The 27,844-nt window shown below is 40.2% G+C and overlaps 3 protein-coding genes and 1 long non-coding RNA gene across 8 annotated transcripts in view; 2 read left to right on the top strand and 2 right to left on the bottom strand.

The window, feature by feature from the left end:
- The first annotated feature begins 148 nt into the window (after positions 1–148).
- enpp5 (ectonucleotide pyrophosphatase/phosphodiesterase 5) lies at positions 149–7,074 on the top strand. Of its 2 annotated transcripts, XM_086060732.1 has the most exons (4): positions 149–433; positions 2,091–2,956; positions 3,025–3,201; positions 4,608–7,074. In XM_086060732.1, the coding sequence occupies exons 2-4, from the start codon at positions 2,104–2,106 to the stop codon at positions 5,009–5,011; spliced, it is 1,434 nt and encodes a 477-aa protein (XP_085916858.1). In that variant the 5' UTR covers positions 149–433; positions 2,091–2,103; the 3' UTR covers positions 5,012–7,074. The 2 variants fall into 2 exon arrangements, with proteins under 2 accessions (XP_085916858.1, XP_085916859.1); XM_086060733.1 differs by lacking the exon at positions 149–433 and having other exon boundaries at positions 2,087–2,956.
- LOC147158558 (uncharacterized) lies at positions 2,077–20,767 on the bottom strand. The gene is made up of 3 exons (XR_015090735.1): positions 20,413–20,767; positions 10,545–10,622; positions 2,077–2,280 (listed from the first exon to the last, which is right to left on the bottom strand). It is a non-coding gene; the product is annotated as an uncharacterized LOC147158558 (long non-coding RNA).
- On the top strand, positions 7,607–15,629 carry clic5b (CLIC family member 5b). Of its 2 annotated transcripts, none has more exons than XM_086060734.1 (6): positions 7,607–8,224; positions 12,595–12,704; positions 13,657–13,782; positions 14,185–14,291; positions 14,833–15,014; positions 15,109–15,629. In XM_086060734.1, the coding sequence occupies exons 1-6, from the start codon at positions 7,766–7,768 to the stop codon at positions 15,271–15,273; spliced, it is 1,149 nt and encodes a 382-aa protein (XP_085916860.1). In that variant the 5' UTR covers positions 7,607–7,765; the 3' UTR covers positions 15,274–15,629. The 2 variants fall into 2 exon arrangements, with proteins under 2 accessions (XP_085916860.1, XP_085916861.1); XM_086060735.1 differs by lacking the exon at positions 7,607–8,224 and adding an exon at positions 10,208–10,445.
- A 2,067-nt stretch (positions 20,768–22,834) lies between the features above and the next one.
- The window catches only part of runx2b (RUNX family transcription factor 2b), a 50,632-nt gene continuing 45,622 nt past the window's right edge, over positions 22,835–27,844 (bottom strand). For all 3 annotated transcript variants that reach the window (XM_086061317.1, XM_086061316.1, XM_086061318.1), the window contains one exon: positions 22,835–26,244. In XM_086061317.1, coding sequence (XP_085917443.1) covers positions 25,760–26,244 — 485 coding nt within the window. In that variant the 3' untranslated portion in view covers positions 22,835–25,759. The remainder of the gene's footprint in view (positions 26,245–27,844) is intronic.

The raw sequence follows: 27,844 nt of genomic DNA, 5'->3' as shown, positions 1-27,844 counted from the left end.
CATATTAAAACCGTTTTCTCCCAATACCTATAAAAAAGGTATAAAGTAAGGAAAAAAGGAAAAAGTAGAAGTAAAAAAACAAAACAACGAGTCTGCTTTTAATACTCTTTGAGCCTCCTCCGCCCCCTCGTCACTGAGCTATATGACGTCATCGAAGCGGCGCACTTGTCCGTCACGGTGGCCTGAGAAGGCGACACTGCATTCATTTACGTCTCTTCATCCATCCATGCATGCATGTAGGGAGATTATGCATTCAATTGAAAAAAAAAACTGCAATATTGTCATGTCACCATCTGAGGCGCGTTCGAATGTGAGTATTCTAAAGAAATACGTGAAGGTTGCCAAATAGGCGGGACTTCCTTCCGGCTGTCAGCAGAGTTGGGCTGTTTATCTCAGTGCGCACACACCGACAGTGCAACGATCAGATAGCGAGGTAAGCCGAATGGCGATACTGCTTTTAATGTCATTCATATTTTGTGTTTTTATCTCTGTTTAATCGACGATGAGCGGTTGTTGTACGGCGTGCATAAGGTCCAAAACGTCTAGCAAATTTAAGCCGGAATGCGGCTAAGCTGTGTGTTGTCCCTTTTTAGCTTTGATGCGTTTAATGTTTGTCACCTTACTGACCGCTCATGTCAGCATGCCTGACTCCTTGTCTAATGTCATATTTGCATTGTTATTGTTTCTAATCACATCTACGGTGCTACGGGGTGAACCCCGGTTTATCGCGGAGATACGTTCCAGGCCCACCCGATATTGAGAGAACACGAGAAAAAAAAACATTGACTTCATCGTTTTACCCATTTAGACACTTAAAAACATTTTTTTTTAACTACTACTCGCACAGTTTTCTAAGTAAGTGCCAAAGCATAATGCTTGGTTCAGTTTGTTTGTCACTCCCAGGTGAAGTTTACCGTAAAGGTGACATAAAACAAAAAGTTAAATGAAACATTGTATATCTAAACACCGGGACGTCCATTTCATTTCACCTAACGTACGTCTGCTAGCTTGATGCTAACATAATGGAACGTCATGAAGTCCAGTAGAAATGAGCATAGATGTAATAGTAATTATGAACCTACAAATATTTATCACTTAGACACAAAAGCAGAAACACAAACAAACCACATATCTTCTTTGCTCTGTGGGAATGACATGCAAGATTAAAAAAAGGAAGTCGTCCACTGTTAACCCCCCAAAATAAAACACACTTAACTCATTTGCTGCCATTGACAGCTATAGACTTTAAAAACATTCATTTGAACTATTTCTATTAGTTTAACATTTTCTTAGTATAGTATGAAAACCTAGATTTTTTTTGTACATTTAGAAAATATATAAAATGTGTGATTAATCTTGAGTTAACTAGTGAAGTCGATCGCAAATTTGATGGGCCCTAAACGAAAGGAACAGCAGTAGCCGAGCGCGAGGGCCAGCTATATGCTGCAACGACGTTATTTGGAATTCCAGGAATTCCATGAGAATGCTGGTCAACTGCATGCGACTGTTTCCCAACACAACATTCACGGAGTCAGTCATGATAACGGATTATGACATCACGGTCAGTCGAGTTAGTCATGAGTCATATCAATAGTTATTCGTAGTCGTTAGTAACCGCCGACATGGGCACCAGGAGTTAGTTATTTGTAACAATGTGTCACGTTAACTCATTCACTGTCATTTGTGAATGTCAAAAATTCATTTGAACTATTTCTATGAGTTTAACATTTTTTTCACCACTTTTGTTAAGAGTATGAAAACCTAGAAAAAAAATAGTGTACATTTAGAACAGATGTAAAATTTGTGATTAATCGTGAGTTAACTAGTGATGTCATGCAACTAATTACGATTAAAAAGTATAATCGAAATTTTACATCTGCTCTAAATGTACAATAACAACAATTCTAGGTTTCTTGTTAACAAAAGTAGAATACAAATGTGAAACTAATAAAAATTGTTCAAATTAATTTTTGACGTCTTTACCCGTCAATGGCAGTGAATGAGTTCATATGTTCTGTTAAATCAGACATTAGTCATCGATACAGAATCAGAAGACTACTAGAGGCTTACCTTGTCTTCTCTGTTGCCAGATTTCCCCACACGATGATGCCGGGCCATCTGATGCGTCGAAGTCTGGGCCTTGTGGCCCTCTTGCGGACCCTCTTGCTGCCTTTAGTTTCCCTCCAGGACTCGACGGCGCGGCCCAAGCTGCTCCTGCTGTCCTTCGACGGCTTCCGCTGGGATTACGTGAACCGCGTTCCCACTCCGAACTTCCACGTCCTGATGAAGGAAGGCGTGACAGTGGAGCAGGTGCAGAACGTGTACATCACCAAGACCTTACCCAACCACTACAGCCTGGTGACGGGCCTGTACGCCGAGACGCACGGCATCGTCGCTAACGACATGTTTGACCCGCACCTCAACCGCACCTTCTCTATGGATGCAGACAGCATTTACGAGTCTCAGTGGTGGGAGCAGGCGGCGCCCCTGTGGCTTACCGTCCAGAATTCCGGAGGGCGAAGCGGCGCCGCTATGTGGCCCGGTGCCGACGTGAAGATCCACGGAATGTTCCCGACCCGCTACCTCCCGTACAACTCGTCAGTCGGCTTCCAGACCCGGGTGGAGCACATGATCAAATGGTTCTCCGCTCCGGACCGGGAGGCGGTGGATTTCGGGGTCCTGTACTGGGAGGAACCGGACGAGAGCGGCCACGACTTCGGACCCGAGAGCTCCCTGATGGATGCCGTCATCGCAGACGTGGATGCGAAACTGGGCTTCCTGCTCAATGAGCTCAAGGAGGCGGGCTTATATGAGAAGGTCAACCTGGTGGTGACCAGCGACCACGGCATGACGCAGCTCTTCCCCGACAAGATCATCGAACTGGACGAGTACGTGAGCAGAGACCTGTACACCTTGGTGGACAAGAGTCCCGTGGTGGCAATACTGCCCAAAGAAGGTAACGCCGACACGCTTCGATTTCAAAATGGTTCTGCTCTAAAAAGCTAGCGGTGGCACGTCTTGCAGGGAAGCTGGATGAGGTTTACAACAAGTTGGTCGACGCCAACCCCTACATGACGGTCTACCGGAAGGACGCCACCCCCAAACGCCTCCACTACCGCCACAACGTCAGGATCATGCCCATCCTGGTGGAGGCTCGGGAGGGATGGACCATCGTGCAGAACCGGAGCACGCCGCTCATGCGTACGTCTCGGAGAAATTCTTTTTGTGTGCAGCTTTCTCCCTTTGTTCTATTATTAGATTTGCTGGAGTTGTCTTTTTTATTTTTTTTACTTAAAACTGAATCCCACTTGATGTAATTAACAAAGAAAGAACAGGAGTAGGAGGGTGTGTGGGCGTAAGCTTTCTTTTGATTCTAAAAAGCAGACGTTTTTTCCATCAAGATTGTTGTCAGGCGGAATTTTTTACATGGTCCTGACCAGGTGCTAAAAATAGCACATCAATAGTACCTGCAAATGCAAAAGAGTTTGTTTTAAAATAGTGCTGCGTGAAACTGTGAAAATCTTACTGCATTGAATGCATTAGTTACGCTAACAAACACAACAATGGAGCAAGGCGACGTGTCAAAAACGGGCACTGCAGCCAATTGGAGAATGTGGAGTAATATTACAGAGTGCAGAAATAAGCTAACATTAAAACGTGTGTTTATTTTCTGTTGTTTCTAACCTCAAAAGGTACAAATGACAAATCTAGTTTTAAAGTGGAGACTGGAGTAAGTAATACTGCAGAGTCCAGAGCTATATCGAAATAAATCATAATAAAAATTAAACTGAACCCCAAAAATGAAGGACATTTTCACTAGGGCTGGGTATCAATTCTAATTTCCTTAATCGATTCGATTTTGATTGTGTTCCCCGATCACTACAATTCAATCAAATATTTATTAATTATGGAACATAAATTCTTCTCAAATGTCCAAGACATGATAAAAACTCCACAAACAAATTCCAAATAAAATTTTGCGGAGGCAGTTACTAATTAAACAATTTAGTTAATTAATGAAAGGAACACGTAAGTTTTACGCAACCATTGACATAAGCAAATGAGATGAAAATATTTTCATAATTCAAATTGAATAATTTGAAATATAAATGGAAAAAAATCTGAATTATAAAGTCAGATCTTTTATAAATGTAAGAAAATACTTTTAAATTCATGTGAACAGTAAATTTCAAGAAAATGGTCAGATACAAAAAAAAATGGAAAAAAATCTTATGAATTTATGGGAAAAAGATATTAATATAATAAATTCATGGCTTTATGAATTGATATCAGGCTCGAAAATGAAAATCGATTTGATATCAATTATTCGCCTTTTTTAAACGCAGCCCTAATTTGCTCTATAATTAGTTTTGTTTTATAAATGTAAGATGTGGTTTGTTTTTTTCTAAAGGCATTTTGTTTTTGTTTTATTTCATTATCACATTTTTTAAAAATTCAATTTTAGTTGGGAGTTAATTCATTAGTTTTCGTTAACTATAATAACCTTGCTCCAGCCAAGTTGAGACTGTGGAGTGAATTATTCCAGCATCAAGATCCGTTGGTTATTTTGCGTTTCTTTACAGTAGCTGTGGTTGTTCTCTCCTCAGTGGGAAATCACGGCTACGACAACACCCTGCGCAGCATGCATCCCGTCTTTGTGGCCCGCGGTCCGGCCTTCCGCCAGAACTACGTGAAGCCCACCATGCGCTCAGTGGACCTGTACCCGCTCATGTGCCACATCCTGGCCATCCCGCCTCTGCCCAACAACGGCACCCTGTCGGACGTCCGGGACCTGCTGCATCCGGAGCCCGCGCCGTCCGCGCCCGGAGCCCCCACCCCACCGGGGCCCGCCTACTTCCCCGTGGTGTTGGGCTCCCTCCTGGGGCTGCTGCTGGTTGCGGGCTTCCTGGTGGTGTTCGTGCAGCAGGTGACGCTCAAGCAGCTGCCATCGCTCAAACACACCAGCAGGGAGATGTCGCAGCCTTTACTGCAAGAGGACTTGCACCTGTAGCCGGAAGCAGGCGGAAATGCTGGACTCGTACCCCGTCCTGGAGGGGGTCCAATCAGGAGCAGGTGGGGATTGGTGTTAAAATGTTTGTGTGAAGCTTTTAGTGGCTCTATTTTCCAACCTAACTTATGAACCGCTAACGTTGTCCCATTGTGTTCATGCTACCTTTTGTTTGGCACCCAAGCCCGGTGTTGAGCTTTTGTAAACAATCCCGCAGAAAACAAGACAAAATGGTGCCTATGTTTACACAACAACAGTAGCCCCGCCCCTTTCACACTGCCTGCAAAAGCTGGTATTTTTCCATTTTCCGTATAAATGGCATCCAATAGGCCAATGAAGTCGACTTATGTAAATATGTCCTGCCTTGTGAGCTCGTTCAGAGGCGATTATTATTTTTGCGATACTGTGACCGGGATGTCAAATTTGACACCCGATACTCAGTTCTCCCACCCTTTTGCATCGAAAGGAAATGTTTGCATTCCCGACGATAGCTTTGACGTCATCTAATTACCTGATTGCGGAATGCACAGCTGCTTCAATGTCCAGCTTTGATGCGGCCATTTTGTGGGATCGCTATGTGAAATAAGCGTTTAGAGACCCCCCCCCCAAAAAAGGGGACATCAACTCTTATTGTTTCCCAGTATTTTTTTTAATTTCGATTATATATGGAAAATATCCCCATTATGGTGTACTTGAGGGTCGGGATTCTTAAAGCGAAGACTTTGAGACAATCTCTCACAAAATGGCGACGCTTCCTTCCTATGTAAGTGTTTCTTAGTAACATTTTTCCACTACTGTATGACATTTCTGCACACTGGAGAATAATTACAACAGCTATGTTACTAGTTGACCTCTGCGCTACTACTGGAACGCTAAATGTTAACTAGTCAGATTTGAAAATGGAGGACCTGCTGTACGATAAGGAAATTAAATAATCGCTCAATCAGTTGATCCTTGATATCCAGCTTACTCGTAGTAACAGCAAAAGTGTACTAGTGCTAATAGAACCTTAACCCGGATGTCAAGGATATTGAATCGGTGTAAACAGGGCTTTCCACATCCTACGTCTTGAGCGTCGCCCGGCAGTCGCTCATATCTGTCAATCATCTCATTCAGAATCTCTACGTGTCAGTATTTGCGTGTGGTCTTGTTTTTTTGGGGATGTATTTCGTCGTTGGATGTATTTCTTTGTTGGTGGAATGTGAAGTGCAGTTTTGCCATCGTGAGTATTTTTCTCTCCTTGGAGGATTTTTTTTTTCTTCCCCTCGTTGCTTTGGGCCAGAACTGTTCCTGCGATTTGCACTACATGACCAACAGGGGGCAGTAGTCACTAGGTTATGTATACTTTACACCTCATGTTGTAGCGAAAAAAGAAAGAAAAAAAAAGGAGTTAGGTGCCTCTCGCCAAAAAGCTTTTAAATCAGCGTAGTCACAAAAGTATTAGCAAGTTATTGAGTATTTCTCTGTCTTTATGGCTTTCAGATGAGTTTAGTGTTAACAAGGTACCTTAGTCCCCCAAAAATGACACTGTGATGATGCATTGTTTTTCAATTTCTATGATAAATTTTTAGGCGGAAAAGAGAAAAGTGTCTTGCTGACAGATGAATGAACTACACATTCGCATGCACACACACACACGTTTGTCTTTGTATCATCGTGGGGACATCTCATTGACATAATGCATTTCCTCGCCCCTTCCCCGAACCCCAACCGTCAAAAATGATTGCCCACCCCCATTCCTTACCCTAACCTCAACCATAACTCAATTCAAACCTAAACTCTAAAACCAAGTCTCGACGCTCAAAAAGAGGTCTGAACTTGACCATCAAAATGTCCCCACAATTTCAAGTCGGTCCCCACAATGGTAGTTAAACCTGGAAAAACACTTGTACAGGCCCCACAATGTAGCAAAGACAAGGCACGCACGCACACACACACACTGAATTATTTGTTCAAAGGATGATTGCCAGATGAGTTGCATTTGTAAAATGTAACATAAATTGGGTCAAGAAATGTACTGTATTTGCTATGTTGATAGAATTAAAACGCCTTCTGAGTGAAAAGGACTTAAGTTGTTGTTTAGAGTTTTCTTCTCCATATTTATGATAGTAAACGAGGTTATAGAAGTTATTCATTCAACATATTCACAAATATTAAAATGCATTAAAGATATAAGCAATATGAAGGAAACGAAGGATAAAACGTAGAAAGGCCTTTTTTTGTAAATCTTTTTAAAAATGGAAAACAAAAGTATAAAAACTAAAATGTTACCACAGTTACAATGATATAAATAAATAAAAACAGCTTAAAATTAAGTTAAAAATATTTTAAAATAGTTTAATAAAGGCAATATTTTTTATACTGCTATATCATAGAAGACAGATCAAAATACATTTCGAACTATAGAAAAATATTTTAATAAAAAAAAAAAAAAAAAGGTATACAAAAAAAAATTTTTTGATTCATATTTCAGCTTGTGCAAGGAGGCGTGCCTGTTTGTAAAACCTTAAGTCATTTCATTTGGGAAGTGCCAAGAGAAGGCCTGCAGGCATTGGCTGGGAGGCACACTTTGTAAATGATCAGTGAGCTGCCAGGTTCAAAGGTCCTGCACAGGGAGTCGCCGCTGGAATTTGCCCGATCAGGCGTCGGTTGAGGTTCAGTCTTCCGAGAGAGGCAGCCGCCGCCACCACCGCTTCTCTTCTCCACTCCTCTTACGGTAAAAAAAAAAAAAAATCCCAGAAGATCCGACACCCCATCATGGAAGTGACCACGGATGACGTCATGGTCCACGTCTCGGCCGAGGAGGAGCACACTTCCCCCGACTACATGGACACGAGGGATGGAGACAAACGCAGCCGCTCCTCGTCTTCGTCTTCCTCCTCATCCAACCATGAAGAAGAGGAGAAATCCCAAGAGAGGGGCTCTTTGGAGACCAAAGTACTGATGGAGTTGAAGTCCGTCATCCAGGAGAGCAAAGCGAAGGAGGTGAACGGCGCATCCCGACACTCCTCGTCGTCGTCCTCATCTTCCGCGGAGGAGGACAACGCCGAGGACGGGATGCTGATGGCCTACAAGCACCAAGAGTCCAAAATGGCGGCGGCCAAGGAGGAAGTGGCAGTGGACTACAGCATCAAGACCCTGGAGAACCTCACCCTGGACCAGAGCGCCCTGGCTCCGGCCGGGCCCGATAATCCTCAGATCTCGCTTTTTGTCAAGGTAGGACAATGTCTGCAGCTCCAGTTCAAAGTTCACAGGTGGAAGTTGTGCCGTGGTGTTTGCAGTGACGCTTAAGGGAGCGTCCCCACTTTTACGACATGGTGTCATGTGCACTTGTGTCTTATCTATTGCTGACATTCCAGATAAACGGCGGGCAGAGATCATCGGCCCCAAAGCGCCGCGCCCGGGTTTCGCACATTTCGACACACTTCCATAAAAGCAGCCATGTTAAGTCATAGATGAAAAAGCTCGAGGGTCAAAGTGTGGCCAAGTTAACCGTCAAACCAGAACATTTAACGAAAAGGCGAGCACATTTTGAAAACACTTAATAATTAGATAAACGGCTTTGATTTTATTGAGCTTGTTTCATTATTTTAGTGATCAATTTGCCATTGCAGTGACGTTTCCAGAGAGTGGCTCTTTTTTATGAATAAGTAAAAAAAAAAAAAGAATAAATAATTCAATTAAATAATTATTTACATTTATAGTCATGTTTTGCCCAGTTGGCCAATGTTGCTAATGCTATTGTGCATTTTCCAGGAAATGACGTGTCAGAAGAAGGCAAAGCATTTGAATTGTTTTGGTTTTTGACGGATGTTATTGTTTGACAGGCCCGTCCGTCAATGATTAGCTGGACAAGTCAGTGATTTCAACCATCATCTTTAAGGGACATTGTTTAATAGCTAAACCTTCAGGGAGAAATGAACATTTGCTTACTATTTAATGGGACGGGAGAGTTTGAAGGACAAGAAATAAAAGGACAAATGGAAACTCACATTATTCCTCATGATTTGAGGTTAAGTTTTCAGGAGAAATGGTTTGCTGATTATTTGCCATAATTACTACTTTATATTGATATGTTTTATTGATCATGAGCCTGCAGTGATTACCAACATACAAATAAAAAAATACACACAAAAAGGAAAAGTTGTGTGAATAACTAAACACAAAGACCAAAAATGCAAAAGCAGACATCTCCAATATTTTGTGAATTGAATAAAATGATTAAAAAAAATTTTTTTTTAAATACAAATATAGTTATATAGCAATATTTAAATATACCTCATTTAGACAAAAACACGCTGACCCCAAAACAATCCAACAAGTTTTCATATAGAGTAACATGTACCTCTCATGCACGCACACACAAGCCTCAGACATACATAAAATACTCAATTCTCAACAAAAATCAAACCCAGCAAAAAAAATCACTAAAAACAAACTCATTCAATCCAATATAAAAAAAAACAAAAAAAAAACACATTCAAGAACTCATTCACCCAAAAACTCACTCACCCAAAACACTTTCACACATATCAAAGACCTCTCATGTACACAAAAACTCAACAAAAAACTCTCATGCGTACACCAAAACATCTCACACAATCCTCCCAAAATACTAATGAGTATATATCTAAATATAACATTTACCTCTCACACAATAACTTCTCACATATACCCCCCCTCCCCCCCAAAAAACTGTTATTGAGTGTATAAGTGTATATATAACTAAATAATATTTCTCTCTCACACAAATCAAACAAGTTAACCTATTCAGACTTAATTATTAATATATAACATTTACCTATCCTACCCACAAAAACTCACACTCTTAAAAATAAACAAATAATTCTCACACAAACAAAAATGTCTCACACTGAGCCACCCAAAAAAAACAAACAGTTATGTATTCTAAATTTACAATACAGTACAGGTTTTAGGTCACATTTAAAAAAAAAATTATATCATGTAAAATTATGCGTTTATATGTATTAATTTATATAATTATAATAGATATTGACAGACTGTATTAATCAGATTTTTTACAAGAGCAGAAGTTTGTATTTTCCCATAGTTTTGCGCTCACTTTCTCCATTTGCTGTAAATGTGAACATGCATTATTAAAAATGCAGCTCAGGCTCTGCCCCCTTCGTAACCCCCCACCCCCCCTTCTTTTCTTTCTCTACAGCATAGCATAACACCTGTTTGCACTCGGTGTCATTGAACGCTTTGCTGCTTGCATTCCAGCTGCTTTACGAGACAAATCTGACCTCAATCTGCATCCCCAACACGTCAGCTGATTTTAGGACCATAATTTCAACTTTTGACATTGGGACCATGTGTGTGTAGTTTGAAGGTAGGATGTAGTGGCGTTGTATGGTATTGAAGAGGAAGCATGTCAAGTTCTGATAGGGAGCCAGAGATTGAACTTTTTGTCAAGGTAAGACTTAAAAAAAAAAAAAAAAGTAGGATTTTGTCTGTGTGAAAAATGTGTATTGTGTGTGTAAGTAATGTAACACAATAGCAGAGGTAAAGTTACCTGCGATGCTCGGTGATGTGCATCTTCTTCTTCCGTTGTCCGCCGTTTGTTGTGCTGGGACTCGACGGGTGGGTGTACCTGAGGCGGGTGGCATGAAATGAAAAGAAAATAACAAATCATCCTCAACACAAGCTTCGGAAAGTGTTATCGAATAATGTCTTTCGTCCATCGCAGAAGTAGCCAAGGCGTGTCTGGTGACAACACGCGCATCCCATTTCAGATACTCACTCTTACGACGACTACTGTTAATAACAATAATAATCATCATACTCATAATCATAAATAAGTGGCAAGCTCTCTTCTAATAAAAAAAATCTTGAACAATAATAATAATAATAATGTATGTGTCATATTAACTCATTCACTGCCATTGACGCCTATAAACGTCAAAAATGCATTTGAACTGTTTCTATTAGTTTACATTTTTTTCCCCACTTTTGTTAAAAAAAATTTAAATAATCTTTTTTTTTTTTTAAAGAAAAGAAAAGATGATCAAAAATTAGGGGTGTCAGGCGATTATTATTATTTTTATTGTAATTAATCGCATGACTTCAATAGTTAACTCACGATTAATCACACATTTTATATCTGTTCTAAATGTATAATAATATTTTTTCTAGTTTTTTTGTTAACAAAAGTGGATTTTTTTTTTTTTTTAACTAATAGAAATAGTTCAAATGATTTTTGGACGTCGATAGCCGCCAATGGCAGTGAATGAGTTAAGTATTTGATTGCGCAATAGAGCGCACAATGTTTCTCACAAAATATGCCGTATAATGAATGAATTTATTTATTATTGTTAAAAACTCCAGTTAGTCTTAGCTGGTCTTTTGTGTGTGTTGTAAGTTGACCAGCAGGTCAGCAGCCTTTGTTTACGTGTGCGTGTGTGTTGTCCATGTTGACTGTCTGTCGTTACTTTTACATTGCATTGTAGGTGGCGTGTTGTTTTTGTGTGGTCACAATGACACACGCTGGCGCTGCGTTCAAGCTGACTCGGCAAACTTTTTAGACAGACGTCTGCTGTGTTCTGGTGGTTTGCCTCTGTGTGTGTGAGACATGTATAATTTAGGCGGTAGGTTAGGTGCAAGCTCTCCAATGTGCGCTGGAACATGAGCTCATTCAAAATCAATAGGGTGCTCGCTGCATAGGTATTTTTTTTGCAAAGGTTTAAATTGCAGCTGCTAAAGTTGTTAACAATCACTTAGCGCATCCTCTATGTTGCCCATTTTTAAGCGATCTCCCCCCCCCCCCCCCCTAATGGGACTTTACATATACATCCTTAGTTTTATGTCAAATTATACAGTAATTTAATGTTGTTATTTAGAGAACTGTGCAAGCAGGAGTTTTCCTTTCATTTCCTTAACTCATTCACTGCCGTTGACGGCTATACACGTCAAAAAATTCATTGGAACTATTAGTTAAACTTCCCCCCCCCCCCACTTTTGTTAACAAGAGTATGAAAACCTAGGAAAAAAATATTGTACATTTAGAACAGATATAAAATGTGTGATTAATCGTGAGTTAACTAGTGAAGTCATGCGATTAATTATGATTAAAAAATGTAATCGCCTGACGCCCCTAATTTTTGCTAATCTTTTCTTCTTTTAACAAGTAATTTAATTATTTGTTTTTAATAATCTTTTCTTTAAAAAAAATATAATAATTGGGGGCGTCAGGCAGTTAAATTTTTTCCATCATAATTAATCGCATGACTTCACTAGTTAACTCACGATTAATCATAAATTGTATATCTGTTCTAAATGTACAATTAAAAAATTCTAGGTTTTCATAGTCTTGTTAACAAACAGGAAAAAAAAAAAAAAGTTAAACTAATAGAAATAGTTCCAATGAATTTTCGACGTGTATAGCCGTCAATGGCAGTGAATGAGTTAAATTAATGTTAACAAATGAGTGAGAACAGGCACTAAGCAATACTTCAGATTTTTCCCGATCAAAAAGGTGGGTATCGGACATATCCCCACAATAAACGAGGGCTAAGTGACATAAGAAATGTTTCTTTCCAGTCATGATTCTGACTAATTGTTCCCAGGCGGGCAGCGATGGCGAGAGTATTGGCAACTGTCCTTTCTCCCAGCGTCTCTTCATGATCTTGTGGCTCAAAGGCGTCGTCTTCAACGTCACCACCGTGGACCTCAAGAGGTGAATGATGACGTCATAGGAAATCACTCCTTTTGCAATATATATAGTGTGCTATATCATGAGTTGGCCGTTTTTGTCGTGCTATCCAAATGCATAGTGATTAGCGAGTATCGCTTTGGGTATGCCCTTAATATGACACTTAAATACGGCAAAATAGCGCCCTCATTTTATACCACAATGAATATAAAGACATATTCACTAGTTGTGGTACGAAAATATCTTTAATATTCATTTCTAGAAAAAAAAAATATTAAGGCCACTTTTCATTTTCTGTAATTAAATAAAATTTGGGAGTTCTGTTGTCAGTTGGACACAAATTAAATGCCTTTGTTTGCATTCAATACTCATTAAAATAATATGTTATTGAACTTTATTTGTGCACTATGAAGGGTACCAGCTGACCGAGTACGTTCTAATTATGCCACAGCCATGACGTCATTAACTGCGGTGTGCATGTAGTCCAAAAGTAGTTTTCATTTTGCTACATGGGCCAACGTCCACCATATGATGACAAAAGGTCATGAGTGAATGATTTAAAACACAGTTAGGAATCATTCACTCATTGCTGACTCACTACAATGTACTAAACACAGTTAATTACTCTAATAAGTGACAAGGTTGATAATTAATCACCGCTAAAGCTTTTGCTCAAAAGTGCATGCTATACATGTTAGCTGCTATGCTAACTGGTCTAGAACAAATGTGAAAGACATGACGTTTGTGTTTTTATCTGAAGCGCTGGGAACTAGCTTGATGATGTTATTTCTGCTTAGCCACATACTCGATGGCTAACAATGTTTTAACGGAGTTGCATGTATGTCGCGAGGCACAAATTCAAAGCTACTTAAATCCGTGACTAAAACAAAATGTTTTAACATTTACAAGAAAGACATATCGACGAACGCATAACAAAAAAATAATAATAATAATTTTGTTTGTTGGACTCCCTTAGAAAGCCGACGGATCTTAACAACCTGGCGCCTGGCACGCACCCACCGTTCCTCACCTACAACGGAGAAGTCAAGACAGACATCAACAAGATAGAAGAGTTCCTTGAGGAAATGCTGGCCCCGCCCAAGTAACGCTCACACGCACACACAACCACACAGTTGATCAAAAGTCGGTATTAAGTGAAGGCCCGATTTCAAAAGTAGGGTTTCAAGGTAGATACTTTTTCAAGGCGCGTGAAGGTTTAGAGTTAAAGCAAGGTTGCAAGACAGGATTGGGGTTCAAGTGAAGGATTCAAAAAGGTCTCTGCAACAGGATTTTGAAGGTTTCAAATGATGATTTCAAGGCCAGTGTAAGGTCTGACCTGCCTACAACCCAAAAAGTGGCAGTGAATTCCTTCCTTTCATAAATCCATGTTTCCTTCCTACCTCCGTTGAATACAATAATTTCTACCTACTTTTGGCCAACACGGTATGTAATAATAATAATGATAATAAAAACAGTACTTCTTGTTCTTCTGATTGTAATTGAGATACCCCAGACTGGCAGCCAAGCAGAAAGAGTCCAATACGGCGGGCAACGACATCTTCGCCAAGTTCTCGGCTTTCATCAAGAACACCAGAATGGACGCCAATGACGGTGAGGCGGCTCGCAGCATTTTTTGTACTTACTGTATGATTTTTAAAATTATATTTTTAAAAGGGAAATTTATATTAATGGCTCTCATACATAGTATTCAGCTTCTTTATCTAAATGTTAGAGGGGGATGCCAATTATTAAAGTTTGAATAAGTGAAGTGAGTAATTTAATTTAAAATATATATATTTTTATTCAAATGTTCATAAAAAAAAATTCAAGTTAATAATCAATTTTAAAAAGTTTTGTATAAATAATTGTTCAATAAAAACAGTGGAATAATTGTTTAGAATTTAATTGAGTTAATAATTTATTAAATTTTTTTTTAGTAATAAAGCCACATTTTGTACATTTAGAATTGTATCTTGAAAAGTAAATCATAATTGAATAATTGTCAATGAGTTTCCAGGACAGGCTGAAATGATGACATTCATCGCTAGAGGGCAGCAGACTCTACTGTTGGCCTCACACTGAATACTTTGCTGCCACCTCGTGGACATCCTCCCCCTCTGACGCTTGATAACATTGCTTTGCACGCTTTTAGCCTTGACAAAGGGTCTGACTAGGGCCCTGAACAAGCTGGACGACTACCTGAACAGTCCGCTGCCTGACGAGATCGATGCCAACAGTGTGGAGGAGGAAAAGGAGTCCAGGAGAAAATTTCTGGACGGAAATGAGCTGACGCTGGCTGACTGCAACCTCCTGCCCAAACTGCACATAGTCAAGGTAAAAGGCCAGAGAGAAAGATTCAGTCCTCAAAGCCAGTCTCATGCAGTAGACCTCCCATGGTTGAGGTTCAAATCGTGTCCATTTGTGTCAGGTGGTCACCAAGAAGTACCGTAACTACGACATCCCCTCGGACATGACGGGGATCTGGCGCTACCTGAAGAACGCCGCCGGCCGCGACGAGTTCAACAACACGTGCGCCGCCGACGCCGAGCTCGAGATGGCCTACAAGGACGTGGCCAAGCGGCTCGCCAAGTAGCCCCCTTAGCTAGCAAAACCTTCCTTTTTTCTTTTTCTCAGCTCTCCAGAGATTTATTAGTTTAAGGATGCTCACACGCACTCAGATGTGACGGACGGTCCCGGTCCTGCTGTCTGTATTTATTCCTCATGACACAAAGCTCCCTTTCACGTGTGCTGCAAAGCTTTGACTCACAGGCGCGTCCAGGCGGTTAGATTTATTTATCCCCACGCCCGTGGACGTCTCGCCTGACTCCCATGTTTATTATTGAGCTCCCGCTGCGCCTCGTCGTCTTCCCCCCGGGACGGCGCGCCTACCAGCGCGTCAACGTCAATGTTCCTCTTGGGTCGTCATTAAACTCCACTTGTTTAGCCTCCCTCACGCTTTCTCGACACTCTTACACCAAATAAGACTCAATCCGTGACCTGAGAAATAGCTTTCAAGAAAAGCCACGGTAATAATGAAAGAAAAAATGGTTTATAAAAACAGAAAAGTTGAATAATGAGGTCTTTAAATAAAAAAAAAAAGCTAATTATAAATAAAGTTAATTCAAAAATCTGTTCTTCCTCAATATCTTAGGCCCCAACAGGTGCTTAGTCCGCTTATACACATATTTCTAAAGCGTACGTTGGTGGACTGGAAGGCTCGGTGGAAATGTAACTTTATCCTATGTGGTAAACCCGAGTAACATTTTACATTTAAAAAAAGTGGTTACTTTGCACGCCGACTGCGGCCAGTAAAGTGTCGTCATACCATTTATTGATCATCCGTGGCCATTTTTTATAGACTGTATTTCAAACGGTTTTTTTTTTTTACTTCTTTTACTGCAGAAAGTTTTTAACTGCCATCAGTTTTTGTCATTAGTATAAAATATATGTTCAATTAGATTCTTTTAACCCTCATGGTCCAGTTAGTTTTCGTACATCCACTCGGTTTTTACATATATGTCATTTTTCAATGCGCATTCATCTGAAGCATTTGTGCATAAAAAGGTTCAACAGACGGCAAGGTATACTCCACAATGCAAGCTTTTATTAAAGTAGCACTAAGGAACTTTTCAACCTTCATAGAAATATTTTCTTAACTCTTCTGATGAAACATCAACTTAGTTCAAACTAGTTGAATGGTACCTTTGCCGTAGCCTGAGTGGGTTTTGTATCATTTTTACTGGCACTAAGCAACTTTGAGGAGGGTGGTAGGAACACTGCCACACACACAAAACTACAAATGTGCTGAATCGTTTATGGCATACGTCACTTCCCCCTTTACCCATTCGCTACAAAAGACGGAAATCAATTTGAGCTAAAAAAAAAAAACGACACAATGTGCTTTTTCCTCATGGGAAATGTGATCTTCCTTCAGGCATAACATTACCGCTTTTGTCCTTATGGCGCCGCCATAATCAACATAAACATAAAAGTTCCTTAGTGTTGCATTAACAACTCAAGCTAATAGCAAGCCTCCCGGTCCGCTCGGCAACACTCAGGCAGCATTGGTGTAACAACACATCCTGTTAAAAAGTTGCGCCTTCAAAATAAAAACCACCACACTTTTGCTGTCTTATTTAACCATTGCACCCAATAAACAACGCAAAATAGCTAGCCAATAGTAAGCCAACATAGGGCCAAATAAATTTTGGTGAAACACATTTTATTTTGAAGGCCTTATTTAAAAAAGGACATTACGCTGATGTTGCCACAACTTGCCCGAGTGTTGCCGAGCAGACAGGAAGGCTGTTATTGTCTCAAATTGTTCATTAAAGCTTAGGTTGTGGAATATGGCCTGTTGTCTTTTGACTTTACAGAATACGACGCAAAGTGCCATCCATAGGTGAGAAACATGAAAATAATTTAAGAAAAAACGCTGTAAACGCCATCCAGTCTCCAATAATTTATAGAATTAATTTCACATTTTTATGTTATTTGTTTTTCTCTATAACGTAGATTGTACGTATTGTACGTATATTGTTTGTTAACATTTTTAGGTGTCTGAAACAGATTACCAAGATTTACATTATTTCCTACGGGAAATATTGCTTTGGATTTCGTATGATTCTGTTTGAGTCAAACTTTCTGGAACAGATTCATCACACACACACAAAAAAAAAAGGTTCCACTGTAATTGATGACAAAATCAGAAAAATAAATCCCCAGATTAGGAACATATGCATGAATGCATTTAAAAAATAAAATTTAAAAAAAGCAAAATGGACACAAAAAGAACTGAATTCTATCCGAAGCTGAATCCTATAAGGTTTAAGAACTTCTAGCTCCTCGCACGTGTTGTAGCTTGGAACATTTATTAACGTGAAGGTACAGCACTTAAATGGTGATTCTGCAAATAAAATCCCATCCTTTGGCACCCCGGCTGACGGACGCGGTCTCCCGGTGGATGACGGCTACAAACGGCGGAGGCCCCCATGCCAGGGCTTGAACGCCTTCCTGTCTCGGAAAAGGCCGAGAAGCGCCGCCACGCGAGCCGTCTCCAGTTTTCCTCACTTGAAGAAGAAGCGCTCGTCCAATTCTCTGCGGCGGTTCCGTGCCGTTAACTCGATGCCAGAGAAAATAAACGCAGGCCGCCCGCCTGCCTGGCGTTTCCACAGCATACGAAGTAGCGAGCGAGACTCGCCGCTTGATAATTAGCTGCGGTGGGACGTGACAAATCCAACTACTTAGCTCAGGTAAGTCGATTTTCCAAGTGCTTGTACTTTACTCCTCCCTACATTTGAAAACAAAATCTGTACTCTCGACTTACTTTTTATTTATCATAGCTCACCAGTTGTCTTGAGTTTGGACATTTGATTGGTCGTCACCTGAGCCACTGCGATGTCTTTTTCGGTCAACAGAAAATGGCCGCTTAATTCGTGTTACTAAAACAATATGAATCCAAATACCGTGTTTAAAGTAGTAGGCCTCAAAAAATATTGTAAAGAACATTTTTACTTTACTAAACTGTCATTTCGCCTCATCAAAGTTTGCTATCTCAATAATAATAATAATAATAATAATAATAATAATGGAAATTAGCATCAGTGTTAGCACAATTAGCTTTTTTTCTTCTTGTCAACCCCCATATTTTTGGGACAATAATATGTTTATAATATGTGTAAGCAGTCCCACTAAATATGTTATTCTGTTTAATATTGCGTTGAGTTTAGCAGCAAAATCCAGCCATTTTAATCCATCTGAGGGGGGGCGGCCATTTTGCCACTTGCTGTCGACTGAAGATGACATCAATGTTGCTCAGGTCTCAGGTAGGCGTGGCCGATATGATGATATTAGATTGTGGGACGAAATGCAAAATTTGACCTTTAGCTTATTTTCTGACTGAAAAAGACAGCCATGCAGTGTGGTCAAGTAGAGCACACACTTTTTTTCTTTTTTCTTTTTTTTACCAAGACTTTATACCAGCTAAGTTGTGTGCACTTTAATACATTCGCTATTTTGAATACACTACTTGAAAACAGAACTGTGACTTTTGTTATTGTTTTGCTGCTTCATAATTAATATTTTTCCTTACAAAACGTATTTATTATTACGGTGTTCATTTTCACAAACTAACAAGTGTAGCCTTACTAGCCTAGTATTTATTCAATACTACTCAAATTTAAATTCTATTTCATATCAATGTAAAAAAATAAAAATCTTGATTTTATAAAAAAAAAAAATTTGATATTCAACTTTTGTCAGGTAAGCTTGTCATTGCTTATGACATATGCAATGACAGCATAGACAGGATAATGGAAATTAGCATCAGTGTTAGCTTAATTAGCTTTCTTCTTCACATTGCGGTACTACAATCACATTTATCAGTCCATTATTTACTCACATTGTCCTGAAGAAATCAGAACACACAAAGAAAGGGGTGCGAGGTCTGTTCCGCATGAAGTCCTGGCACGCGGCTTCATTCCGCCTCGCGTACTTTGCGTACCCGCCTGGGTCTGACAGTGAGGATGATGTCTAATTCCAAACAGTGACGTGGACACGGGGGCCGCCGACAAAGGGGTCCTTTGTTTGCACGCTTGGTCGCTGTCCATGGTCCTGACACTTTGAAAATTGATGCCATTCCTTTCATGATTTAGTGCCTGATCAGATCTGGCAGATGTTATTACATGTATGAAGTTGATTTAATAAGCACACTTTTCTTTTTGTTTTCGTAGACCCCAAAAAGCAGTACCAGTTGGATGTATTTTCATATCTCGAAAATCTTGTAAGTTAGGTCACTTGTACGTGTCTCAAGGCATTGATCTTGTTTTTTTTTTTTAATTACTAGCATTTCAGAAAAGAAAAGAAAACAGAAGACCCAAGCTTGTGGACCCCCCCCCCCCCCCCAAAAAAAATAAATAAATAAATTTGGTTCCAAGTGAGGGTGGTGGAGCCACTTTCATGCATTGATTGACGGATGACTTTTGGCTCCTGCAAGTTTCTGGGCAGCTGCCTGGATGCACTTTTCCCGCCAGCTGATCATTTCTCACGTTGGGTCAGCAGAGACAAGTCGCCGCTTATGAGTTGGGTTAGGATTGGGGGGTGGCGTTGGCGTGCCGGGAGGGGCCGCCAACTGGGGACCGACTGGGATCTGGCATTCATTTAGCTTGCAGAGGCAAAAATGTGTTGGAGCGGCGCTAACTTAATAAGCACAAGCTAGCCTGCCTTTGACTCCAGGGAGGGCCACATGGGTGGGCGGCCCCCCTCATCCGGGCCACGCGCTTCAAAAACCACTAGGGGGCGCCAAAGTACACACGTTTTGTTGACTGTGGGATCCAATTAAGATGACTGGTAAGTTTTATAAGGCTAATATTAAAGATGCTTCCAGAGTGGCGCTTGTTGGCTGCGAGGTGGGAGACAGGTCCGAGCCCCGCTCCCCTTGAACCCAATAAGAAACCAAGATGCACTTCTGAACTTGGGCAGAAGAAAGGACACACACAGAGTTCTGCGAGTGAAAACAAAACTATTTAGAACACTCGAAAGGCCCCCGAGAGAGTACAGACATCCACCATGGCCAAATAGTCCCACACAAGTCTGTCTAACATGTTTTGAATAAACTAAAGAAACAACCCACAAACCCAAATTTGAAAGCATTTGGAAAAGCATAACGTTTACACTGACAAAAAAAAATAATGTTTTAGCAAAACTGTGTTGGTGTGGGCGTGTGTTAGCTTACCTGTCTCCGTGGAGTTTGTAGTGACGAAGGAAGTTTGACGCGTCTTTCCTTAATCCTTAAACCACAAAACCATGCATTTTGCCGTCCTCATTTTGCTTCATCGACAACATAATCCATGACGATGAATCCAAATGGAATACTGCTCGGGGTTATCCTTCCATTGCTGTTAGTGTTTGACCACGTCACGCTGGCAAGTGCACAACAATGCTAATTGGGTTGCCAGGTTGGCACGAATGAAACAGAACCCCCTTTTGGCTTCTTTCTTTCCGCCCTCTAAAGGCAAACGCTGTTAAAATGAAGAACTATACATAAGGTTGATGAATAAAGAACCTTGAAGAAGAAAAAAAGAAAAAAAAGAGTGTGAAACCCGGAAGTCCGTGGCATCTACCCCATTCAACAGTGCCAAACAAGGCAATGCACTCACCATTATACAACATTTTTTGTCCTGGCAGCTATTGGAAGCTGGCTCTGCTGTGTACCTCGCGCCTGTCTTGCATTGTAATAAATATATATATATATATTAAAAAAAAAAACATGTCACTAGAAAGCTCAGCTTTTTTTGGGGTCTAAAACACCAGCAACCACAGTATACGTAGGACTACATTTCCCATGATTCTTAGACACAAAATCATGAAGTAGTTCTAGTTCTGGTATGACGAAAACGTGCTTGCTAGCCAGTAATGGGTTTATCATATGAATTGCTATGGCAACTGTGTGACAAAAAGGGGACGCCTGGACAGGACCTGCAAAACATAGGGACAAAACAACGAGGGTTGGCAAACGTCTCAAAATCGGGACTGTCTCGATCAATTCAGGACATCTGGTCACCCTATTGCCAGCAAGATACTCAAATGTCTGTCATGTAGTATGAGCCGCGGGCTGACTAACATTTACCACCGTGTTTAATAAACGCTTAACTCTGTGAGGCGTCTCTGTGATGTGGACACACTGACATAACTTTGAGGAAGGAGACGCCGCCGCTGAAGAGCAAGCCTCTTGTCGTGGCAAGGGAAGCCCTACAACCTCAGTGGGATGTCTTCCAGCCACCAGATGCTTTGAGTGGATATATTTTTGTGGCTAGAATGTGTAGGCATAAGAAAGATTTGTAGTATTTGATTGACAGTTGACATTTGAGCGAGGCGTGGTTTCGGCACCCACGACTTTTTGAGAGCGGATAGAAAGGGTGGATTTGTCACCATTTCGAAGCCTCGTTGTATATACTTGATTTTTTTTTGGGGTCATCGTTCAAATTTAGGAGGGTTGTTAGCAACACTCTTTTCTGCGGTGTGTCAAATTTACGAGACAGATTAATTTTCATGATATAAGGACTGATCGAGCCTTCAGAGCGCTCCCTACGTACCTTTCACACGGTCAACTGATGCAAATGTCTTTGGGCGTCTGGCTTGTTTTACCTTCATCATCGTAATTGCACAACGCTGGGAATGTCAAACTATAACCAGTGGGAGTTTTTTTCCCCCCTTCTTTTTCCCCTTCCACAATAATTTAAATTCAGGGAAATCCCAAGAATGTTCTTGACGTGAACCTTCTGAAAACACACACGCGGATGGTGAAGCTTCAAACCCTCCAAGCCCCCCATCCACCCCTCCCGACGCCTTCTTCTTTTTCCCCAACTCATGTGAACACTTAGATTGGCTCTATTATGTCTGGGAATAATGTAAAACAGCTTCCCGGCATGTCCGTGTCTCTGCTCCCGTCTCTGGAACGCCACTTTGACGTCGGCGGGAGTCTGGGTGAGCGACGCCCAAATAAGTCCCCCTCCCACCCCAAACTGCCGCCACCGTCGCCATCCAAAGACAACTTGCACTCAGACATGGCGACGATCACAAGGTGACACCGCACGGAAAAGTTAGAGTAACTACTGTGCGATGACAGACAATGGGGGAAAAAAAGGGAAAATATTCTGTAGTCACAAAATTACATAAACCTGTATTTGACCTGAGCACAACATGCTAATTCGTGGCTACAAATTAGGTATCACGTGAGCACAAAATACTAATTTGTGGCCTCAAGCCACCAAATTGTAGCCACAAAATTGCTTGACAACAAACTTCAAGCGTTATAGAAAGAGTGTCCCTTTAAGAAGAGCTGGATGAATCACTTCCTGATGACCTTATTTGGTCAAGATAGCCTTCAACCTGACAAATGAAATCCATCAATTTAATTCCCAGGATTGAATTCCTGTAAGTCTTAAAATGTCACACATCAACAAGCACGGGAATACAAAACACATGAAAAAAGAAAAGGCAAAAAAAAAAAACTTGGAAAAGATGGGGACAGATGTTGGTAGTTATCTGGGAGACAGTGAAAAAAAAGCATGTCATTAAAATCCATCAAATCATCTAAAAGCTTTTTATTTGCTTTCTCCAGTTACAGCACAAATACTTTTGACGTTTCAGGCTGAAGCAGCGGGAATGTCAAGTGTGTGTGTGTGGAATATTTGATTCCCTCTGCGTGCAAACCTTCAAAAATAAAGTCCTCCCAAATGACTTTATTATATTAGCGGTCCCTAAATAACAGATCTGATGACAACCAACTGCCCACCATTGACGTCTGCATGGCATTTTGTGCCAATTTTTACGTGACAAGAAACTTTGTTGTAGAGCTGATAGTGCAAATTGTCCATCATGATTGATGACTTTAAAAAAAATGCCTTCTTTCTAAAAAAAAACAACAACAAATAAAAAAAAGTTAACTTTTTTCACTCATTTTTCACAATTTAGTAGGAAATCATACCCCCCCAAAAAATCAAATGGACCAATTAAGCAAAAAAAAAAGGTTTAATTTAAATAAAAATAATTTTTTTTAATCTTAAGTAATACAATTAATTGATAATTTAAATAAAATAAAACGTTAAGTAAATTTAGAATACAAAGTAAAAAAGTTGTAGTATATATAGTCAATACAAAAGAGTAATTTAAAAATAAAATAGGTCAAAATAAGTAATAAAAAAAATTACACATAATTTTTTATGAACTAAAACGAAAATGCTGTACTGCTAAAGATGGTGGAATTTGTTTTGGTTTTGTACAAAATCCTACTAAATATACGTCAGAAGAGGCTCCTTTGAAAAAAAGAAATGTGCTGGTGTCGAGGTCACACTGGCCAAAACAACATGAATGAAAAAATTTGACCCCGAAATGACCCTAAAATATTGTGCTTGCTAGTACCGGTAACTACCATTCATTTTTGGTACAGAATTCTACAAAATGTTGGTAACTTTCCAAAGGGAATAGCAAAAATGTGGGGTTTTCACTGATTATACTGCTTTTGTTTTTGTACAAAATTAGCAGAAAAATTTGCACCTTTGGCATATAATGCAGCGCAGGGAGCATCCATCATATTCATGACCCTAAAAAAAAGAAGTGTTTGTACTAAATTGCACTAGTTTTGGTGTTGTACCTTTGGATTATCACACATGCTGTCGTAAAGTAAAATTCAAATGATTAAAAATCAATCCTCTGGCATATTCCTGAAAACGTGTTGTACTTATTACCCTGTTATACTTTTTGTACAAAATCCTACTAACATTGTATGACAAGAGACTGTGGAATATTAAACGTGTAGGGTGGAAGATAATTGCTTACCACGAACAGCCAATCAAGTAACTGGATGACATCACATGACTTTTGTAACCATCAATAAGTGCTTTTACTGATTCAAGATGGCATCAACATGACAAAGAAAAGGATTATAAAAGGAAACAACGCGAGTGTCAAACACCCTGACCAACTTTCTCAAAGTTGTCACATCAAACAACAACAACAACAAAATCTTCGGGTCCTGAGCTCTTTTATCGGAACTTCAATGATTGTCGGAATCTTAGCTTTCGCTAACGCTTGCATCTTTGGGTAACACCGGAGTTTCTTTATTATTATTTAACTACCAGCTTTTCCTTGTTGCTCTTTTGAAAAATGTAGTCCTAAAGACGCAGCAAAAAATATTGGGATGAGTCAAGTTTCAAAAATACAATAATACATAAGTTATGGCTTCATAAGTTAAACAGGAAGCAGAACGCCCTGTAATATACACCTTTAAATAAGTCTCGCTGCTCAGTGCGTCTCTGTATTGTCGTATAGCAAAAATAAAAACATGCCTAATGCAAAAAAAAAAAATGCCTTAAAGGACCAAACAGGGCAAAAGACACGTGAAAGAAAAGAAAAACTACACTACCACAATAGCGTCGGAATCGTACAAAAAACAAATTTTATATTAGAGATAAAGTCAAAATATTTCCAAATATTTTGAAAAAGTTATTTGAGAAAAAAATGTGTATTGTCAAGAAACTAAAGTACGTTGGCAGAAGAAAGTTGTACGTTTGAGATAAACATTTGATATAAAATGTAAAGTTAGGAAATTTGAGGAAAGTCGCATCATTTTTCAAAGAAAAGGTTGTACATTATCAAGAAAAAAAATAAATTATAAGAATATATATGAGAGAAAAACAATGTTATGAAAACAACCTTTTGAGAAAAAAAGTAGTTTATGTCAGTCATAATTTTGAGAAACATATTTCCTATTTCTAGAAAGGTTATATTTTTAAAAAGTATCATTTTGAAACAAATTGTAGTTTAGTTTTAATTTGAGATAAACAAACACTTAGAAAAACTGTTGTGAATCAAAAAGTAATATTTGAGATAAAAAAAAATTTTTTTAGAAAGTTTATTTGGGAGAAAAAAAGGGCTGTATTTTTTGTTGTTGAAAAAAAAAAGTTATTTATAAAAAAAAATAAAGTCAATTTGAGGAAAAAAAATACAATTCAGAAAAATAAAATTTTCAGGAAAATAAGTTAGAAAAAATATAGATTTGCGAAAATCCTATATATGAGAAAATGTTAGATTTTTTTTAGAAAGTCATTTTCAGGAATTTAGTTTTCACTATATCTGCGAGAAAAAATATTTTTGAGGTCAAAAGGTTCATATTTTAAAAAGAATAATTAAGAAAAAAGTTTGTTGAGAAAAATAATTTCTTCAAAAAAAGTTGTATATTTAAAAGAAAATGCAAATAGCTGAGAAACGTAAATGAAATTTTCAAGAAAGTAATTTTTTCTGGAAAAAGCTGCAAATGACTTTTCTGCTCAAAATATAAAATTAATTCTGGTAAAATTCCGACGTCAATGTGGTAGCGTAATTATTATCATTTTGTTCGTTGAAGTTTGTACCTTGTCCAAGTCGGTATGAAAGAGATACAAAAAAAGTCTGTTGGGAAGGATGTGCTGCTTATTGCTGCTCCGAGCGCTTTGGTCCAAACATTCCAGGAAGACAAGTTCGCACAAGTCGGGACGAGCTGCTTGAAACAAAATATAAAAATCCCTTTTTCAGTCAGGCGTTCAGTAGGGCCGCCACACGGCCTCATCCATGCGCCCCCCCGAATTTAGAACGGTGGGTGAGTTACTGTGGCTGCCGTCTCCCGCGTCCACGCCGCCGTCCGCCTGGCTGGGCAGGTTGGGGTTGACCAGCGAGGTCCCCGTGGAGGCGGTGGTGCAGGGCGGGGGGGCCACGCGCGAGGGCGAGCGCTCCCCGCCCGACACCATGGAAATCTGGTACGACCCGGATGAGGCTCCGTAGTACAGGTAAGGGGTGCTGCTGGTCTGGAAGGGTCCGCTCTGGTTCTGCGTGGAGCCCGGGTAGGGCGGCGGAAGGTAGGTGTGGTAGTGGGCGCCCCCCAGCGACATGGCGGAGGTGACGGGCGGCGTGTAGGTGAAGGTGGCCGGGTAGTGCATGCGAGGACCGCTGAAGCGACTCTCCGTCAGGGAGGACAGACCCGGGAACTGCCGCTCAAACTGACCCGGGAACGGGCTCAGGTCCGAAGAACCTGAAGGAAAGACGACAACAATTCAACGTAAATGAATAGGTTTGTTTATCAAAGCCTTTAAAGAGGAGCACAGTATGAACTTGGAAAAAAATAAATAATAATGAATGAAAAAATTCTGCCCCCCCCCCCTTTTTTTTTCTATTGCCATGATTTCCATTGCGTGGATTAAAAGTGCCAAAAAATGCCTGTATTGTTTTATTCATCATCTTGTGTCTCGCCGGCCGGCGCTGACAAAGCGTTTGCATGTTTACGCATATTTATGCGTATGCGTGTGTGTGTGTGCGTGTGTGTGCGGGTGAACGAGGAGCAGCACATGTGGAAACACTTTGTGCAAGAAACAGTTTCCATGAGATCCATAATGAGGCGGACCCGGGCTCTGATGTGGCTCCGACGCTCGCCTCCCGTCGGCTCCAGCGAGTGCGTGTGTGTAAGTGTGCGCGCTACATCCCCAAAAATAAAAAGTACCCCCCAAAACCACTAACTGGCTGCGGCGAGCACGGCGCTGGGTGCAGAGTTCATTGAGAATGGGAGGTCTACTCCGTACCCCCGTGCCACACAACCCCCCCCCCCCTCGCCCCCCATTTGTCTCCCTCTGTGGTTTAGTCCAGCCATGGCGCTCTTATCATAAATCATGAGGCGTCTTCCCTGTCAGCACGTCTGCTGCGAAAAGAGAACGAGGGGGACGAGAACGAGGGGGCGGAGGCCTCGTGAAGAGACAGGGAGGGGCTCTACCAGTTTACATGCAAGTTAGCGTCACGTAGCGTATGATGCTAATTAAAAGACATTCCCCCCTTCAACTTCCTCTTATTATTCTAGAAGGAATATAAAGTCATGTAGCATGTTGACGTTGATAAATACATATTTCTATTCTATGGAATGTATCAATGTATCAATGTTTAAAGTTCTATACAGCTACTGTACGATATTTGCATCATATCTTTCACGTCAATGGAGTGCATTGAGGCATGTAATGAAGCACACGAGCTGAATGCTGTCAGCTACGCGTCCGTCCGGATCACATTTGCGCGGTCAGGTTGCGTGACGGCCCAAGGTGTCAACATGTCAACTGGGGGAAGGTGGGTGAGGTCATGAGCGAGCCTGTGGCGGGACAGGCTGGGAGAGTTTTTTGGGAGTGAGTGTGACCTTTTTTTTGTATTTTTTTTGGTGAGAGTTTTTGGTGAATGTGAGATGTTTTCGTGTGTGAGGTTTTTTTTTTGGAATATTTTGTGTGAAAGTTGCTTTTTTAGTGAATGTTTAGTGAGCGTTTTTTGGTTAATGTGAGAGTATTTTTTGGTGAATGAAATAAGAGGTTTTTGGTATGTCAGTTTTTTGCGTCAGTTAAAAAAAAAAAAAATTAAGCGCAGCCAAGAGTTTTTTAAGCGCATTCAAGTGTGTGAGAGATTTTTAGGTTTACTGTAAAAAAAAAAAGTGTGCATCCAAGAGTGTTTTTTTTTGTTTTTCATGTGAGTATATTTTAGTGAATGAGTGACTTTTTGGGTGAGTGTGAGGTTTTTGGTGTGTGTTTTACTATGAAAAGTTTTTGGTGTGGATAAGAGTTTATTTTGGGTGCGTTTGAGAGATTTTTTTGTGTGCGACTTTT

The sequence above is a fragment of the Leptonotus elevatus genome, chromosome 18, assembly GCF_054856555.1.
Source record: "Leptonotus elevatus isolate MCC_2025b chromosome 18, RoL_Lele_1.0, whole genome shotgun sequence".
NCBI classification, from domain to species: Eukaryota; Metazoa; Chordata; class Actinopteri; order Syngnathiformes; family Syngnathidae; genus Leptonotus; species Leptonotus elevatus.
Note: the sequence above shows the minus strand (reverse complement) of the source record. Positions and strands in the feature narration are given on the sequence as shown.

Coding starts and splice junctions, on each gene's coding strand:
- enpp5 (XM_086060732.1), top strand. CDS start 2,104: ATGATGCCGGGCCATCTGATGCGTCGAAGTCTGGGCCTTGTGGCCCTC. Junction 2,957..3,024: donor GGCAATACTGCCCAAAGAAG/GTAACGCCGACA, acceptor CACGTCTTGCAG/GGAAGCTGGATGAGGTTTAC. Junction 3,202..4,607: donor CCGGAGCACGCCGCTCATGC/GTACGTCTCGGA, acceptor TTCTCTCCTCAG/TGGGAAATCACGGCTACGAC.
- clic5b (XM_086060734.1), top strand. CDS start 7,766: ATGGAAGTGACCACGGATGACGTCATGGTCCACGTCTCGGCCGAGGAG. Junction 8,225..12,594: donor AGATCTCGCTTTTTGTCAAG/GTAGGACAATGT, acceptor AATTGTTCCCAG/GCGGGCAGCGATGGCGAGAG. Junction 15,015..15,108: donor CCAAACTGCACATAGTCAAG/GTAAAAGGCCAG, acceptor CATTTGTGTCAG/GTGGTCACCAAGAAGTACCG.